At 47.5% G+C, this 18,581-nt stretch overlaps 1 protein-coding gene across 1 annotated transcript in view; it reads right to left on the bottom strand.

The window, feature by feature from the left end:
- Nucleotides 1-10,334: 10,334 nt before the first annotated feature.
- ARL3 (ARF like GTPase 3) overlaps nucleotides 10,335-18,581 on the bottom strand; it is a 34,545-nt gene continuing 26,298 nt past the window's right edge. Inside the window, exon 6 of the mRNA XM_019725015.3 lies at nucleotides 10,335-10,613. Coding sequence (XP_019580574.1) covers nucleotides 10,566-10,613 — 48 coding nt within the window. The 3' untranslated portion in view covers nucleotides 10,335-10,565. The remainder of the gene's footprint in view (nucleotides 10,614-18,581) is intronic.

Here is an 18,581-nt window from a genome sequence, read left to right as displayed (position 1 = left end):
ATTCAGTGTTGTCATCAGACACTCTCCATGTTTGTGCCTGCTGCAGGGCACTGAGCAGGAAGGGGGCATGGATGCAAATGGGTAGCTTGTGGCCTAACAGATAGAGACTCTCCAGCCACACCAAGTGCCACCCCCATTAGCTGTAGCTCCCCGGGCTCCACCCATCCAAACCGCGTGCTTAGAGGCAGTCCTCCAGCAGGCCATGTAGTTCCAGGCCCAGTGGCTCTTCTGATCCCTCTGCCTGGACTGTCTACCTAGCCTCAGACTCTCGCCTCCTCTGTGCACCCCTCTCCACCCTTTCCAGGATAGGTATGTGGAGTAATGAAATGATGTGTGTCAAGTGCCAGGTCTGGTGCTGGCATGGTCTGCTTTCAGGCATTGATAGCTATCACAGTGTTATGTTCCTTTGGGCCAACCACACTTTCATGCACTTAACACTCTCGCTTGTTATTTTAACTAACTCTGGTTACAAGCTGCATAGCTTACGTGTCCAACTAACCTGTGCATCCCTGGAGGACATGAAATATTAGTCATCTTTGATTTTTCAGAGCCTAGCACAGTGCCTGTTTCATCTATTCACTCATTCATTGAACAAATAATTACTGAGGTCCTTCTAAAGCTGGGCACTGTTCCAAAGTTGGGGTTACTTTAGTGAACAAAACAGACAAACTCTCTGCCCTCTTGGAGCTGATAATTTAGTGAGGAAGAGACAGATGACAAACAATAAATCAATAAATGTGAGTAGATGATAAGTACTATGAAGGAAAGTAAAGCGGGGTGAAGGGGACAGGGCAAGTTAGGAGGGGAGAGGAAGCATGGCAATGTTTATATAGGGAGGTGGTCGGGGATGGGATTACTGAGGTGACACTGAGCAGAGACTACAGAACATGAGGAGCTAAGGTCTGGGGCTATCTGGAACAAGAATGTTCCAGGCAGAGGGAACAAGTGAAAAGCCCCGAGGCAGATGATGCTCATTTCAGGAATAGCAAGGGTGTGAGTGTGGGTGGAAAGAGTGAGTGAGGGGCAGAGCAGTGAGTAATGAGGTCAGAAAGGTGAGAGGGAGCAGGGCAGAACATGAGGCGTTGTAAGTGCTTTGCCTCTCTGCTCAAGAAATATTTGCTGAATGAATGAATGCCAGATGCCTAGGCTCTCAGGGCTCTTGGAGTTTCATAGAAGAGCCCTGTGGGCTAGAGGGTACCAGGCCATCTTCCTGGGTAGATAGGACTTGAATCATACCCTAAAGGAGGAGTAGGGAAAGCACAAAATAGACGGGAGACACCCCAAGGGTGTCTCCCTTGGGGGAGGGAGGTGGCTATGAGCACAGGCAGGGAAATAAAATTGTGGGGTTAGGCTGGGGGACAGTGAGGGTAACTCATCTGAAGCTCAGGGTATGTGTTAGAGTCCATGATTGACAGGTCTATGAAAAAGGTTTGGGGTCAGATCAGAGGGGTCTTGAATGACAGGATAAAATATTTGCCTTTGAGTGTCCCAGAGCAGCAGGGCCTCTGACGGCATATGCATGGGGGAACTGCATTTCAGAACAAAGGAGGTGAGTAGCCAGGCAGTGGGAGAGGAGGTGGCCAGGTAGGAGGCAGCAGGAGTTCCCAGGGAGAGAGGAGGTAGGCATGCAGGGGGCCGGCTGGCCCCAGCCCAAGGAGCAGGAAGGATTGTGGCAGGTCCCGCTGCTCAGGCCAAGGCATGGAAGCCCGGATCAGGACTTCTTCCCTGCCAGACAGCCATGGGCCCTGGAGTCAGCAGAAAAACCTGGCCCTGGGGAGGAGGCGGTGCAGAGCCAGAAGCTGCTGAGGGAGCGCTGGCAGCAAGATGCCATTGTACGTCCGCAATCAAGATACTTCAGAGGAAATCAAAAGCACCAACTGGGGAAATGATGTGTGCACTCTCTCCCTTTCTCTCTCAAACACACACACAAACTTCTGCCTCTAAAATGGGTCAAGTGAAGGCTGTGGGCGTGGGCTGGGGAGCAAGTGCTGGAAGGAGAGGAGGCCCCGGGGCTGGGAGCAGCCTGGGCGCTCATGCCCACTCACCCTCCTGGCAGAGGGGATGGCAGCAGCTGCAGGGTGGGGTGGGACATGAGGATAAATATACACCTCCCCATGCATATGGATAATGCACACAGCTGCCCTGCCTTCTTTGCGTTCATTAGGACCAACTGTTTCAGGAGCGCTGGCAGGCGGGGGGGAGGGGGTGATGTGCCCATTCACAGACTGGGGATGGGGGGGCTGCCTACAGCTGTGCAGACACCTCCCTCCTGCTGGATTAGCATCCCAGCCCCTGAATGCCCCTTCCTCCCTCTTTTTCTTCCTCCAAACTGGCTGCTCTGGCAGATCTGGGGGTCTCAGGGTGGGAAAGGGGCCTGGGGAGTTGGTTGAATCCCCACAGGAGCTGGGGAAATTGAGGGGAGAGTTGGGTGGATTGCATCCCCTGGCCCCAAAATGGGCTGTTGCTTCCCATCCAACGCTCCTTATCCCTTTCTCTCCAAAAGCCATCTGTAGCATCCAGGCAGGACACGTGCGTGCTTTGGCCCTGTCCTCTGGAGGCTCCAGGGTGGCCCTATTCATATTTGAAAGTCTCCGATCAGATCTGTGCCCACAGACAGAATCCAAGGGTGTGGGGTGGTATGTCCAGCATGATTTTGTGTGATTCTGACCTCTTGGCAGCAGGAAGGCTGAGGAAGGGATACTGGTGGGCTCCAACTCCCCAGAACAGGTCGTCCAGGTGGGCCTGAGGACCGGGGTGGGGTGGGGGAGTGTTGACAACCAGGCCAGGGGAGAGGTCTGCTTGGTGTAATAGGCAGGACCATCCAGAATGGCTTTGCAGCTTTTGCCTTACACAAGGGCACACAGCTGAGGGGCCCTTAGCTAGGCTAGTGCCAAGCATTGCATCCTGGTGTGATGCATCCTCTCCCGTATGGACCATCAGTGGATCAGGTGACAGGCTAATCTAGACTCAGGAACGTGCATTCTGTTAACAAGGCAAAAAAAGACTCTGGGTGGCCATGGGTGTCTGTCTGCAGTTGGCCCTTTCTCTTTCCCCTCCAAGGGTCTAGGTGGGCTCTAAGATCTGCTGGCCTTTTTGCTGCGACTCTCCCTCTCTAATTTGGCCAGGGCACTGGATAGGGGCTGCTGAGCCCTGGGTGAGAATGGAGGCAACTGATGCCAGGCCAGGGCCCCAAGGGGAACAGCCATCCAAGCCTATTTCCTTTGTTGTCAGGGTGGGGCCCAGGACCCCCTGCCCCCTCTGTTGGTGGCCTCCAGAGCAGCAGCCATCTCTGGGACTCTGGGGAAGGATCTTGTGGATCCTAAAGTGGAGGATGGCACTGAAGGAGGAAGGCCTCTTGCCCACCTCCCTGTTTCCTGGAGCCCCATTCTCCCATTACTCCCAGCAGTTCATAGCCCTGTGTTTAGTCAAGATGGCGTGCTAGAGGGGCGGCCAGATGGCTCAGTTGGTTAGAGCCTGAGCTCTGAACAACAGGGTTGCCGGTTCGATTCCCACATGGGCCAGTGAGCTACGCCTTCCACAACTAGATTGAAGACAACAAGCTGCTGCTGAGCTTCCAGAGGGGCGGTTGGCTGACTCAGTTGGTTAGAGTGCAAGCTCTCAACAAGGTTGCCAGTTCAATTCCCGCATGGGATGGTGGGCACTGCCACCTGCAACTAAAGGTTGAAAATGGTGACTGGACGTGGAACTGAGCTGCGTCCTCCACAACTAGATTGAAGGACAATGACTTGGAGCTGATGGACCCTGATGGACACTGTCCCCCAATATTCCCCAATAACATTTATTTAAAAAAAAAAAAAAAAAAGATGGAGTGCTGGAGAAAAATGGGGCTTTTGAGTTGGCTGGAATCCCAGCCAAGCCATTTTCCTAGTTGTGACTTAACCTTTGAGAGCCTTGGTTTCCTTAACTGGGAAACAGGGATATAAATGGTTATCTTGTAAGGCTAATCAAAAAAGGATTAAATCAGTAAATGACTAACAGGAGTAGCAGTTTGCTTTGCTAAATGGTAGTTCTGCCCACAACCCTTCTAGCTTTCAGCTTTAGGTATCCAAACAAGTTCTCCCATAAACCTTGCCCCTCCTTCACTCAGCTTGCTTGCTGCAATTCTGTCATTAATATTTAGTTTCTTTAGCAAAGACTTTTTGTCCCTGGGACACTGCTATTCACTCTGGGAAAAGAAATGTGGGGACAGAGTCCCAGAGAGCAGTTTCCAGGCTCTCGGCCTCACATGGAAAGGTGCTGGCTCGGGTAGTAGATGGCCATCAGCTTTAACCAGTTAGCCTTCGGCCACTGATATAACTGCCGTGGCTGAGCTAGCAAGCGCGGATTGCAGTTAGCAAGTGAGGTTGGTTAGCAGAGAAGCAGACGGCGGATTGCGGATCGTGTAGCTCCTCCTCCCTATGTCTCCAACCCGGCCACCAGCGAGACTATAGTGGTATGACTCCCTTATCTGTGGCTCCGTGGGGGTTCCTTTTTGACCTCACCATATCCTGCGTTCTAATGCAGGGAGCAGGAGCTGACACCCCGCATGCCACCCTGCATGACAAGAAACCTCTCCATGTTTCTTTGTGCAGGATTCCTCAGCTCCTTTTCTGGACTTAGAAGCCTAAAGGGAAGAAGGTATCATGATATGAACTTGGGACCCAGCAGTCAAACAAGCCTGGATTCAAATCCTGACTGTCGAGTTCTTCCAGGGTCATCTTGAGCAAATGAGTCAAATTCTATGAGCCCTATCCCCAAACTGTGAGTAATAATACCTACATTTAATAATGTTGGGAGGATTAAACATGATAACTGAAAATACCAGCTACAGGTGGATGCCCCTTAACAATTTGCTCTGGTCTGACCCTGTGGGGTTGGCCATGTCTCCACACGCCCGTGTGTGTGGCTGGTTCTGGACACAGACACACACACACACACACACACACACACACACACACACACACTGATCCTATGGGGTTGGCCATATCTCCACATGCCCGTGTGTGTGGCTGGTTCTGGACACAGACACACACACACACACTCACACACAGTGCTGGACCAGCAGATTCGCTGCAGGGAGTGGGAGCTCTCTTTCCCTCCTCCCCGCCCATCTCTTGGTGCTGAAGCTTCTCTGTGCTCTGCAATGTTGGAAAAGGAAATTACTGAACAGATTGCAATTAAGGGGGGAGAGGCAGGAGAGAGAGACAGAGGCCCTAAAATGCAGCTTGACTGAGCGCTAAACTGTGTTTTTGCCCGGAGCCAATCAGGAGCCTCTGACAAGAGCCTGTTCCCACTTACAAATCTAATTGCAGGAGGTGTGGCTGGGGTGGCCCTGGGAGCCCCGGAGAGGAGGGGGTTGCCATCACCTGTGGGAAGGCTGGTGGCTGCTTGCTTGTTGCCTGGAAAGTTAGAGAGCCACATGGGAGAAGAGGTGGGAGCACAGAGGTCTTGGGGGTCTGGGAAGGCCTGGACTCTAGAATTTGTCAGTCATTATAATGTTTTAGCACCTGCTATGCACTGGACATCCATACCTTCATTTAATCCTCTGGAGAATGAGGTACATGACAGTTACCTCATTTTACAGATAAGAAACTGAGGCACAGAGTGTCTCCACTAACCTTACTACACCTGGCTATTGTCCTACGTCTGGGTACTTTATTACATTATATCTCTTTTCAATCTCCCTACCACTTTAGTGCCATTCCACAGATGAAGAGGCAAGACTCCAAGAGAGTAACCAACTTGCCCAAGATCACAGAGCTGATTTATAGATGAGCAAGGATCAAACCCTGAGTCTCTCTGACTCCAGAAAGCACACTTTTTAATTATTTTTTAAGGAGGGCACAGCTCACAGTGGCCCATGTGGGGATCGAACTGGCAACCTTGGTGTTATTAGCACCACACTCTAACCAACTGAGCTAATGGGCCACCCCCAAAAGCACACTTTTTAAATTGTACCACACTGTCCCTTTATTAAGCTGGGTGTTCTGGGTAGAGTTGCCAGATTTAGCAAAAATAACAAAAATGAAAAACTGGGATGGCAAGTTAAATTTGAATTTCAGATAAACAATGACTCTTTTTTTTTAGTCTTATAAGTATGTCCTGGGGGTGGCCGGTTAGCTCAGTTGGTTACAGCGTGGTTCTAATAACACCAAGGTTGCCAGTTCGATCCCTGCATGGGCCACTGTGAGCTGTGCCCTCCTTAAAAACTAAAAAATAAAATAAAGATCTGTGTTTAAAAAGAAAAATAAAAGTGCCGGCCTGGTGACTCAGATGGTTGGAGCCCCATGTTCCTAATGCCGCTGAAATCGCCAGTTCAATTCCCACATGGGCCAGGGAGCTGTGTCCTACACAACTAGACTGAGAAACAATGACTTGAACCGGAGTGGGGGAGGGGGGGTATAAGAAGAGGGGGGAAAACAGTATGTCCCAAATATTGCTCATGGCAGCACACGGTAGGTAGCTCACGGCAGCACACAGCAGCCCAATAAACTTTAATTAAAAAAAAAAAAAAATGATCTCCTCTCATTAAATGTAAGAAAAAAAAAAGATTCTTTGTATATCTGAAATACAAGTTTAACTGAGTGTCCTGCCATTTATCTGACAACACTAGACCTTTTCTCTCCTGCTGCTTCAAGCTCCCCTCTGTTCTGCTAACAGTTTGCCTTTAAAGGTAGGTCCTTGGGGCCAGTGGTTCTGGTGTGTCCCCAGATGGCTGAAGTGAGGCTGCAGGAGGGGGAGATAAGCTCTCTGCTCCAGAAGACGGAGCCCTGGACCCGTGCCCACCCTTGCCACTTACTGTGTGACTTTCGGCAAGTTCATTCCTCTCTCTGAACCCTCTGTAAAAGGAAGGCCCAGTATCAGCTACTAGGTAATTGTAAGTATCCTTGTCAGCTCTAACTTTCCTAATGTCTTCTCCCTTCTTCCTGTCTGTGCAAAGGATGGTACAAAATCTACCTTGTGCTGCTGTGAGAACACAGGACATCCAACACCTGGGATAGAGAACCCAGGGGAGCAGTGTTGGTCAGAAGAGACTTACGGTGTGGGCTTAGAAGGCTAGAGGCTCAGACTGCTGGGAAATGGGCTGTTACTGTCTTTGTCCCCCAATGTGCAGTTTGCTGTAGCATTCAGACCTGGGTTCCAGGCCCCTCCTTCACTAATATCTCTGTGATCTTGGGCAAAATCCTTAACCCAGGCAAGGGCCTCAGTTTCCTCTACTGTAAAGTGGGACTAATGCTGCCCCATGATGTATGTAAGGTACTAGGAGGAGCTTACTAAAGGTTATTTTTATTTTTGTTATTGTTGGTGTCAGTACTATATCCTTCTGATAAAAAGCACCTTGAGGAATGCTAATCCCTGAAAGGATGAACAGATTTCAGGCCCTTTCTGAGCTTCAGCAAAGAACACAACACATTCCAGGCTGCCTTCATTTCAGCTAAATTTTATTTGTCGGATTTTTGACAGACGTCTAAATTATACACTGAATTTTCCACATGACCAAATACCACGTCCCTTCCTTTGATTATCATTTTCAAAAGGGACTATAAAAAAAGAGCCTTTCGATGGATCAGACTGAACCCTGAAACCACATGAAGTGCAGAGCTAAAAATAAAAGGAAGTAAGAACTAGCCTCGGAGAAGGAAAGAGAAATCAAAGCAAACTCTGATGGGAATCAAGGGACGAGTCCTGGTGAGGGTGACATGGTGTCACCCTCCAGGTCAGGCCGGCTTAGTAGCAATCGACAGTACGGGTGGGGCACAGAGTGGCACAAAAATAGCCACTGCTTTTAGCCCAGAGGGGAATAAAGAAATTTGTCAAAAGCCAGGAGAGAGAGAAGTGGAGATGGAGGGAGAGAGGGGGCAGCACTGCGTCCTTACAGCAGTTTCAGGAGCTGCGGACTTCTTTCACCACCGCACGTTTCCACCCGCCGGCACAATCGCTGACTTTCAGCTGTGCGCCGACATGTTCCCCAGCTCAGCCCACATCAATGACACCCTTGTTTCCATAGTAACCGCGGGAGAGTGAAGGGGAAAGGGTGTGCTGCACTGAGCGCGGGGATCCAGCCAGAAGGAGTCGCGCAGGGCAGGTCGGCAGGAGAGGAGGGAAGTTTTTCCCACCACTGGTTTGAGCACACATCCTGGGGCCCCGGAGCCCTCTGGCCCCAGCCCTCCCCCCTCCCCCCACGACATTCAGATGCAGTCGTGCACAGAGCAAGTCTTACCAAGACTCACTGAGGGTGGGCGGATGGGAAACCCAGTATCCCCTTTCTTCAAATTCTGTCTTCTGGTCATGGCCACAGGGGGCCGGGGTGGGGCTGGGGAGAGGAAAAGGGACTTTAGAAGCATTTTGTTTTTACAAATGGGAGCTTTCAAAGTCTGCATTTTTCCGGTTTCTCTCTTCTACCCCATGAGCCCCCGGGGAGGGTTCAGTAGGACTCAAAGGGAAGATGAAAGCTTGTGACATCCACCATGTCACTGTGTCTTTAGCTGAAAAGCAAATCTGAACATTGACAGCGGCTGTTAGCAGAGAAGGGCAAGAGGCTACTCTGCCTGCTGGCCCCCGGCCTTGAGAGGGTTCCTTCAAACAGTTCCTGAAGTTGGTGGTAAAAGAACAAAAATACTTTACAGACCTTCCACAGCCAGAGTTAAAGTTCCGTATCTCATTGTTCCAAAACTACAGACCCCAAAGCAGGCATTCTGCCCCTCAGCTTGCATCCCTGATGCACTATTTTTGGGGAAAACTCATTTTCAAGTGCTAGAGCCACATTTCCAGCCTGACAGAAAGGGCCTTTGGTTCCTTATAATTCTGTTTGCCTCTGTTCAAAGCGAGAGAGGTGGTTGTGTGAGGCAGAGAAGCCAGAGGAGGAGGTGGCAGGGAGCCCCAGCTAGTTCAGTGATTTAAAAAAAAAAAAAACTTCACCTTCTTTTGTTTTGCAAGTCCTTATAGGTCCATCCACAACAGCCCCCAGGGCACCTTTTCATGACTGGCATTGTTAATGACTTTCACCCCAGACCACCTTTGAAACTGGACATGCTTCAGCCTCACCTGTACAACTTTGTCCAGAAAAGCTGGGCACTGAGGGCCAGGGGCTGGAGTGGCCCCTCTGGTCTGCCCAGATGCCTTGGTGGGTTTGGGAAGGGTCACCTCTCAGAAAGAGAAGGCAGCTGGCCTCTTGGGACCCACCAGCCACTGGACAGTCTCTTATCCATTCTCTGAAAACCCCTGAACTCAGACACCGGATCAGAGTTCAATTCAGGAGCTAGGTGATGTCCTGGCCGGCTTTCCCATGTTTGAAGCTGGGGATTTCTGAAGGCTCAGGGAAACAAGTTCTTTTTGAAACAAGAGGCAGGTGAAGTCTCCTGCCAGTCCTCTCCAATCAATCGACAGAGGACACATTTTGCTGGAGAGAGGCAGGGGAGAGGGGCAGCTGGGGTGACTCTGGCTTCCCTGGGCATAGCCCCTGCAATTATACACGTTCTTCCCAGCAGCAAACCCTCTCCCACCCATGAGGATTCCACACCACCAAGTTTCCAGCACTGTAAAAATTGATCTCTAAAAATCGATCTGCCTGCCTTTTTCTCAGTGGAGCTGGTTCATGGTAAAGCGGCATTTATTTTTAAAATCTGATAGCAGCGGCCTATTGTGATCATTTAAACACAGAATTCTTTGAGCTTTAGAAATCCCTTCTATAGGACGGCTGTGGAGAAGCCAGCTAATCTCAGAGTCGACTGCTCCCTGCTCCACTGAACTGGAGAAAGCCTGTTTACGCTAGCCTGAGCCCTCAATGTGAGGGCTTTCTAAGGACCTTGTAATTTTTCTGGAATTAAACCTCCCACCTCTCCTTACATTCCAGATGTCATTACAGTCAAAAGTCATAAGAATTTGTTTCCCTGTGTGGCTGGCTGGGGGGTTGGGGATGGGGTATGTTTCTGTGGTGACTTGTTTGCAAGAAAGGATTTTTTTTTTCCCTTTCCAAAGGGTGAGGATTACACAGTCTCCTACCTGCATGACAAGATGGTTTAATCATCTGCCCTTCCTCCCCTTCCCCCCAGCAGTTTCCCTCAGGACAGAATGCAGCTCTGGCTCAGTTGGTGATGTGATGGTGAAAACCAATGACCACCAGCAAACACTATCTATGCTTTCAAAACCATGGGGAGAATGTAAGGGACAGGTCAGTAAATAAATTAACGCAGCATAAGCTGCTTCTTCCTCTTTTCTTTTAAAAAGAAAAAAAAAAGCCCACTGGAATTGTCGGAATTGCAATGCAATCTCTTGCTCATTTAAAAGATCTCATTTTCTAATCATGTGCTTTGAGACATTTAATACTATTTCAATTATGCAGAGGAAATAATATAATTCCTTTATTTGAAAAATGATACTGAACCTCAGAGATCAGTTAAATCTACTGCTGGAATGGGGATTCTTTTTAAACTGTGTTGTTCCCACTCTTCAAACAGCTGTAGCTGTACACAGATGGAAAAACATTTGGTCAGAAAGCAGCAAATTAGTGTTTTTCAGGACAGAATTCAGCTCCTGCAGCTCCTGCGTCTCCATTCGTCTAGATTTTATTTCTTCTTTGCAATGACATTTTTGCAGACCCAGTTCATGCCGTCCTTTGAGGGAAATGGGCAGAGAAAGGCAGTGTTAGTTGTAAGAAAGTCACCACACACTCAAGCCCAGGAGAGGGGGGAAGTGGAGGTTCTGGGTCCTCCCTCCCCAACCACCAGCTCCAGGGAATATCCTTGCCCCAGGGGCCCACCTGGGTCACCAGGGACAGTGACCTCCAAGGGAGGAGGGGGGAGGCCTCTGAGAGCACCAGAGGGAAACGGCAGGGGGAGTGCCCAATGTCTGAACTTGAGATGGGTCCTCAGGAACTCCCTCTGAAAAAATAAACACATCTGCCTGGATTCAAGGCCTGATTGAGGAGCTATCAGGAAAGATTCCAGCCATTTTTGGCTTTTTCTAAAAGCTGACCTTTGCTAGGGCATTAAATTCAATAAGCCACCCTTCTGGTGCCCCCGTTGTGTTTACAGTGTGGCAGTGTACACTTGGGTTAAATTAAATTTTCTTTTTGGAAAAACAAACCAACTGCAGTGTGTGTTACTAGACACACACTGGGGCAATGTGCATTTATTTCTCTTCAAGCAGCACTACAGACAGGTTTAAAAGGGCCTGGCCTGATTCTTTAAGCACTACCAAGCAGAGGGAGTGGGGAGAAGGTTCCCTTAAAGGCACAGTGACCTTCACAGTGTCCTCTCTCAGAAGGCTGGAGAGGGACAATGCCTACAGTCACCTGGCAGGTGGCATGATTTCTCCTGGATGCCAGGCCTGCCAGAGATGACCTCCTTTTACACCCCCTTTGCAGCCACCCCTGAATGCTCTCTCTTTCCCCAAAGTCTCTCCGACTTTCAAGGGTGTGTGGAGTTCGCTCAGGAGCCCTGAACAAAATCAAAGGAGGTTCCTGCAAGAAATCCCCCCCCCCCATCGGTAACACATGCTCGCTGAGGTTCCAGCCACATTTGCACATCTCAGGTCATACATGACACGCAGAGCCCCGCATTTCCTGTGACTACAGAGCTAGTTGAACCTGAACAGCTGAGCCAGCTTCAAATAATAAATATCAGCTGACACCCTTGGCCATTTGGAGCATTAATCCCATAAACAATACATCACAGCAAAACAACCAGCAGGCATCCTATCTCCCGGCTAATCTGAGCATAACCTGAATTTACAGTGATTAAAACTCCGCCAGTTGCCATCAGAGCACTTGGGCAGGAGAACCAGATAATCTGATGGCTGTCCCAGAGCAGACCTGAGGGTATTTGCCAAGATGAGGCTGGCCATGGCGGAAGGCCCAAAGGTGGACAGCACCTGGCAGCAGTGAGACAAGGGGTAGGAATGCCGAGGTGGGAGAAAAGTGGCTTCCAAATGCATCTCCAATTACAACTGGGTCAGCTACTTATTTGAAAAGCTGAGGCCAATTTTAAGACCATTTTATGAAAAGGATTAATTTAAAAAGAAGCATGTTTAATTTTAGTAGCTAATTGGTTTCCAGGAAAAAAAATGATCACCTGCCAGGAGACAAAAAAAGATTTTACAAATAAAAGAGGGATGAATAAGATAACCATCTTCTCTTTGCTTCGAAGCTGAATAGCTCAGCACTTACATAGCACTTTCCATCTTCAGGAACCCGCACAAATACTATCAAAGGTGCACACCTCAATATTTTCTCCTTTGTAGAGATGTGCAATATTTTATCAAATCATCTTCTCAGAGAAATCAAGAACTATATGAATACTGTTTTTCCCCCTTGTTTTATGGCTGATTATGGGGGTGGGGTTCTTTTATTATATGTAACTGAACATGAATGCAGTCCGAAGAGATAGGAAAAATATTTACTCAGCTGCAGGAACCCAAAGCAGAATGTGGAGGGTGAGGGGCAGCTTTCTCCTGAGTATCTGTTGTGGAGGCAGAGGGGATTTCAACGGGGGAGGCCTGCTGAGGGGCAGTGTCCTCCAGATGTCTGTGAGGGCCTGCGGTGACATAGCCCTTCCAGCCAGTCCTGCCAACAGACGGCGCTTGGAGGTCAGTACCCACCAGTTGACCTACTGGCCCATGGGCCTCTGCAGCTGCTTCCAGCAACCTGAGGGAGTGTGGGAAGCGCAGGGAGAATTAATAGGGGTCGAGTCCTGTGACTGCTCTGGTTCGAGGAGGCTGCCCTGATCTGAAGTGTTTGGGACTTGTACCTTTCCTGTTATTACCTAGAGGAGAACCTAAGTTAGAGGCGGCGGTGGGGAAGGCTGTAGTCAACAGGGATAATACCTCTTCAATCAAATCAGGGACAAGCTGTGCCACGTTGCCCACTGGAAAGGAAAGATATTGGTGTTGTCCAAGACCCCTGAAGGGAGTTAGACTGGCTTGAGGCTGTGTTTATAGAGCCTAGCATGGTGTCTGGCCTACAGCAGACACTTAATTTATATCTTTTAAATTAACCCTTGAAACAACCCTGTGGAGTAGGTACTATATAATTTCCACGTTACGGATGAGGAAATGGGGGCACAAAAGTGTGGCAGAGGCGGGCTGTGAACCCAGGCAATCTAGCTCCAGCACCCATGCTCTTTAACCATTCACCAGTTCTCAATGAATGTGAACAAGTGTGGGAGGGAGGAGCTCGGCCTCAAGCTTAAAGAGAAGCTGGGAATCACCCTTAAGTTGGGAAAGAATGCAATTCCAGGTGTTTCTTCCTTATGACTTCCAGCAGAGTATAGGGGCATGAGACCAGGGTAGCCCCAGGCCAACCACCCGGAATAGCTTGGCTGCAACTCTGAAGTACTAGAGGCTGTTTTTGGCCACTCAACACTCATGATTCCTGGGCTGCCAGGTATCTCTGCATGTGGAAGCCGATCCTAACATATTAACTCTCGGCCAAGACCACCACCTCCAGTGGAAACTCTACATTTAGAGACAACATCATAGCAAGAGGTGGACCCTCTGCTTCTCATGTTTAAATTAGGGCGCCTTATCACTTGCCTTCATTTGGCAAGGTGTTGTGTTTTTAAAAGACGATTGAGAAAAGGTGATTGGTTACTTGAAGTAGGTTACTGCTCTGCCTCCAAAGAAGGAAATGAACTCATAGGTTTGTTTAATGGTTGAACCTTTATTGTTAAAAAACTGGTTTGACCAAATTTTGCACATCTGCTCTTCGTCATGGGGATGACAATCTTATGGTGAGTAGGACTCCCCTTTCTTCCTCTACCACACCTCCCCCTAACCAACCTTGCTGAAACTGAATTTATACTGATTAGCTTTAATTCAATAATAGAGACTAAAGAGACACACTGAACCTCAAATACTGAGCTTTGTTTTGCCTCACGGAGGCCAAATTATACCATTTCATGATCTTATTTTACCAGGTCATGATATTGTTTCATGCCAAGTTTTACCATGCCAAATTTTACCAGGTCAAGATATTATTCCCTGCTAAAATAACTGGGAAAAATATAAGGCTGCCCCCTCATAGGGGTGGAAAACTACTCGTCACAGATCTCAATGGTTCAGTATTAAAAAGCGCAATACCCCTTTCTATGGGAAGAGGTGTTTCTGACTGCACTGCTCCTTTAATTTGATCACTCGATAATGCATCCATCACTGCTCGATGGTTGGAGGGAAGCAGTAGCAGCCATGGCTGAGCGGGCCTGGTTTTTAACACCATAAGGACTGCGCGTCACATCAGTAATTGCTTTAAGACCAAGGAGGAGCTCAGACGCTTGCCGAGCAGTGCAGCCTATCCCATTGTGCCAGGGGGCTCCCACGGTCAAGGAGCAGCTGGACGCAGCATACACAAAATACTGCTTGCTATTAATATTTTTTTCTGGTGACAAAGGGCACTGCACCAGAGAGGTAGCGAAATCGAATGTCCCGAGCTTGCTTGCTTAGTCTATAGAGAGGTTTGAAAATTTAAAAATAAACCTGAGGTCTGACTTGCAGCTAAGCAGTTCCGTGTATACTTGGAGTCAAAAATAACTGATGCCAGGCCTAGAAAGAAGTGGTAAATGTCATTTTTAAAAATACTGAAATTCTGTTGGTATATTAAGGGAAAAATCCCCTAGACCAAGGAAAAAGGAACGAAAACAAGAAACTGGGCTAGCAAATGTTGAGTGTTCATCTATCTGCAAGGCACTTTGAAGTGCAGCTCACGTATCAGGGCTCCAGCTGCTAGTGGTCCTTTCTATGGAGGTGAGACTACTGTGCGCCAGACCATTGCTCCTGTTTAGAGAAGGAAGATGGGAGTGTGCGAGAGATGTGAAAAGGAAAGGTGAGCATGAGGTGGGGGCATGGAGAGCAATACCCAGAACTTTCTGCTAGTTCAAAGCTATTGGTGTAGGCAGGTCTCTGTTACGACTGAGACTAGAGACCAGGTTGAAACTGCTGATCTCTGCACTGAGAGGAAATTCTATTCTAGTACAATTTTAATTACACACACACACACACACACACACACACGCACACATGCACGCGGTTTTAGAGATAAAATGTCTTCAAACACCTGACACTACAACAGCAAAGGACAGTTGTGGTCTGGGGTTCAAATTCAGGTCTGTAGCTGGAAGAGGGGTTGATTTCTCTCTACCTTTCTCCGGCTCTAAAGCAGAGCCTTTGTTCATTATTTTTTAGACACCCAAGGGAAAGAGAAGAGAGTCCCAGGGCTGAATGTTATTCAAGAGGAGAGGCCCTAGCAATCGTGGCCCAGCTGCCAGGGAGCAGGGGGAGCCAGCCTCCATGTCTGTCAGGGGCTGCAGGGTGTCCCTCCCAGACATTTTTCAGATTCTCCTTTTTCTGCCTTCAACCACATGACACGACTGGGTCTCTGCTGATCACTCCTCTGGACTCTGTACCTCGCGGCAGGACAAGGTTTCCGAGACTGATGCTCTCCTTCAGCTTCCAGTGCCCTTTACCTATGCTCTGCTCTTGACAGTTTCCCATGAAAACCTGCTTTAATTACATGATGGGCTGGCCTCCTCGTCACCATCAATCAAGCAAAGAAAGACCTGTTCCAAACTCCCTTGAAGCCCTCAAAAGTCAATTTCCACACCCAGAACAGGGGCTGTTGAACAACATATGGGATTGCCTGTCCTTGTAAAGACTGCACATACTTGCCTTCAGAACATCAGGTAGAACAAGAACCTGAGATCCATCCCAGGAGACTGCCTTCCATAACCTCAAATCATGTATTTGAGCCACTCAGCTAAGAAGTGATATACCTGCCCTGCCCGGTTAGTCCAGAAGCTGTAGCTCACCATTTAGCAAATCTGTGGCTATTCCCTGGGCTCACCCACTTGAGGGTGTTATTTATCAGTCTAAGAAGGGTCTCTCAAACACTCTGATTAAATACATACACACAAATACAATATAAATAGAGACACTGTCTTTAAATACCTGAAACTGTAACAGAAATTTCAGGTCTTTTTTTTTTTTTTAACCTTTATACATTTTACTCTTTCAGGGTCATTAGAGGTATGGTGCCAGATGTTATGTGACCCATTTCATGTCTGATCATTTTGGTAGCTTTGCCCATTATTGACCAGCTTTCCGGGGTCAGTCAGTGGGAGGATGAAATAAGAATTTAGGGAATTTTAGTAATCATTACACAGTATCCATGTCTGAAAGTGATCTTAAGGACATTTTTCTAGTGAAGTCTTTCATTTTTAGGAATACTTAAAACTTTAATTAATAAGAATTATTAAAGGCCTGCACTTGAACTAAGCGATGCAGGAAAAGAATTCCACCTTTTTATGTGACGCTTTTTAAAGTGAAAACCAAGACACTGGCTGAGTGGGAAAGAGCTTAGGTCAGAAGCATTACCTGACGGAGGGACACGGTCCATGAGTGCCTTACAATGAAAAGTGTTTCTACAGAAAACTCCACGACCTTTCTCCAGTCCCCAAAGGTTACCATTAAAGGACAATAGACAGCAGATTCCCTTCTTAATTAACATTTTTATTAAATAACTCATTTCAAATAATGGTTAAATTCTCTAAATTTATATCATTCTATTAACCATAATCTAATCTCATTAACCTTGAAATCCCAGTCTTAACTACCCAATTCTATACACTATGGTACTATCTACTAAACTAATTAAGTGACCTTCAAACTATTTCTCCTCCATATAAAATCATTGTTTCTTCCTTTTTTTTTTTTCCTCACAGTTCTTTGTTAGGTCTCTCTTCATATCATTTCCTGTAAATCTGGTTCCTGAAGTCCCTGATCTGAGAAGAACTTAATCTTAACAAAAACCAAACCATATATGATTATCTTGCTTGATTTAAACTGGTTGATTTTAAAGCCCTCCCCCACTTTCTGTCAGATAGCTCACTGCCTCTGTTTTGACCTAAAGATCCTGTGACTTAAAGGGAACTCCACTCCTATGGTGGTTACACAACCGGGAACAGAGAGCTCTATCCTTGTAACCTCCACCTGACAGGGCCTGTGGGGCGGGGCTGGGAAGACAATGAATGACTAGCGCTCCCTCCCTGTCTCCAGGCTCCTCGGAAGAAGTACCCTTGACTTGAATGTCACTACTCTAAATACTGATTCTAGATAACTTTGGTCCCTCCCTTTTATATCCCAAAGGCTGGCTGAAGAAACAAGAACCTCACTGTTAATTTTGGCTTTGCTGTTTCTTCCTTTCAACACTCTGGCTAAGTGAAAAAAGATGATGGAGCTGTCGATTCCCACTTTAGGTAGGCACACAAAATGTGTTTATTTTCTTTAGTCCCACCTTTATAGCCCCCAATCTCAAGACGTCCTTTACTCTCTATATTTGTGTCCTACCACTTTGAGAGAGGCAGAGTCCTCTTGCTGAAGTGGTTTGTACAAATCCTCACCAAAATAACCTTCGGCCTCACGAAGACCATCTTATGCACAATCGAGGTTAATGCTTTAGGCAAAACTTGATACTAATTTTTTTAAAAGTGAGAAGCTAAATAAAATGATCAGAGTTTACCAATTCAAAAACATCCTGGGTTGTAGTATACTTGTTGGATCAGCCTAAATTAAGCTGAAAAAATGCAGTTAATTTGAAACCTGATAGATCTATAATCACATGTGATTATAATTTTATACAAGAGACTCAAGAAGAACTATTAATGGTGGTTAGTTCTTTTGTTCAGTAGGATTAGGGGAGTGGAAAGAACTTTTCAGTTTTAAATTTTACATACTTTTATATGATTAACAATGAGACTATATTACTTTTATACTCAGAGTCTAGGAAGGAAGGAAATAAGACTTAACACCTACCTCCTCCCTAAACCTAAACCTCACAGAGACCCACAGCAGAGCCCCAGCAACCATTGTGGGGATGTAGCTGAGGTAATCTCTGGCTATTTGAGAGCCCCCACTACACACACACACATGCACAAGGAGCTTTGCAGGGTGCAGGTATTGAGGAGTCTGGGGACGGGGTGCTTGTCTTGTGCTGACCGGTCTGCTCTCAGATAGAGAGGCCAAGCACAGAAGCGGGCCCTGGTTGGTAACAAAAAGAAAAACAGAAAAACAAACAAACAAGCAGCAAACAGATGGAACAAGGGAGACAATTCTAGGATGTGATTATTTGCTTGAACTAAAAGCAGCCAGGCAGTTTTAAGAGTGTCAAATGTCTTAGGAGAGAGGGAAGAAGAATAGCAGGGAAACGGAAAGAGGCTGCAGGACAATGACTGAGAATCAAATTGTAGGCTTGTACCTCAACACAACAAACTCAGAGAAAAGCAACGGGTCATGCCGTGAGAGACACACGCTGTACAGCAATGAGGGGAAACACCATTTCTTTAGATGTTGTTAACCCCCCATTGCATCCTAGAGCAGTAGTGTCCAATTCTCACAGCATGGTATCATTTCCCTGGCAGGTCCACCAGATGTCTGAAATGAGGCTTGTGGAGCATGCTGGGGGCTTTGGAATAAAGTAGTCCTAGAGGTCTGACTTCAAGTGTCACCTGGTTTGAGGCTGCTTGGTAGGAAGCATCAGGGCTGCTACTGTTTGTCATTCTTTGAGGATAGAGCTTCTCAGGTGTCTGGGCTACAAC

This window comes from Rhinolophus sinicus, chromosome 15 (assembly GCF_057876585.1).
Source record: "Rhinolophus sinicus isolate RSI-liver-muscle chromosome 15, RSI-T2T, whole genome shotgun sequence".
In the NCBI taxonomy this organism is placed as follows: Eukaryota; Metazoa; Chordata; class Mammalia; order Chiroptera; family Rhinolophidae; genus Rhinolophus; species Rhinolophus sinicus.
Note: the sequence above shows the minus strand (reverse complement) of the source record. Positions and strands in the feature narration are given on the sequence as shown.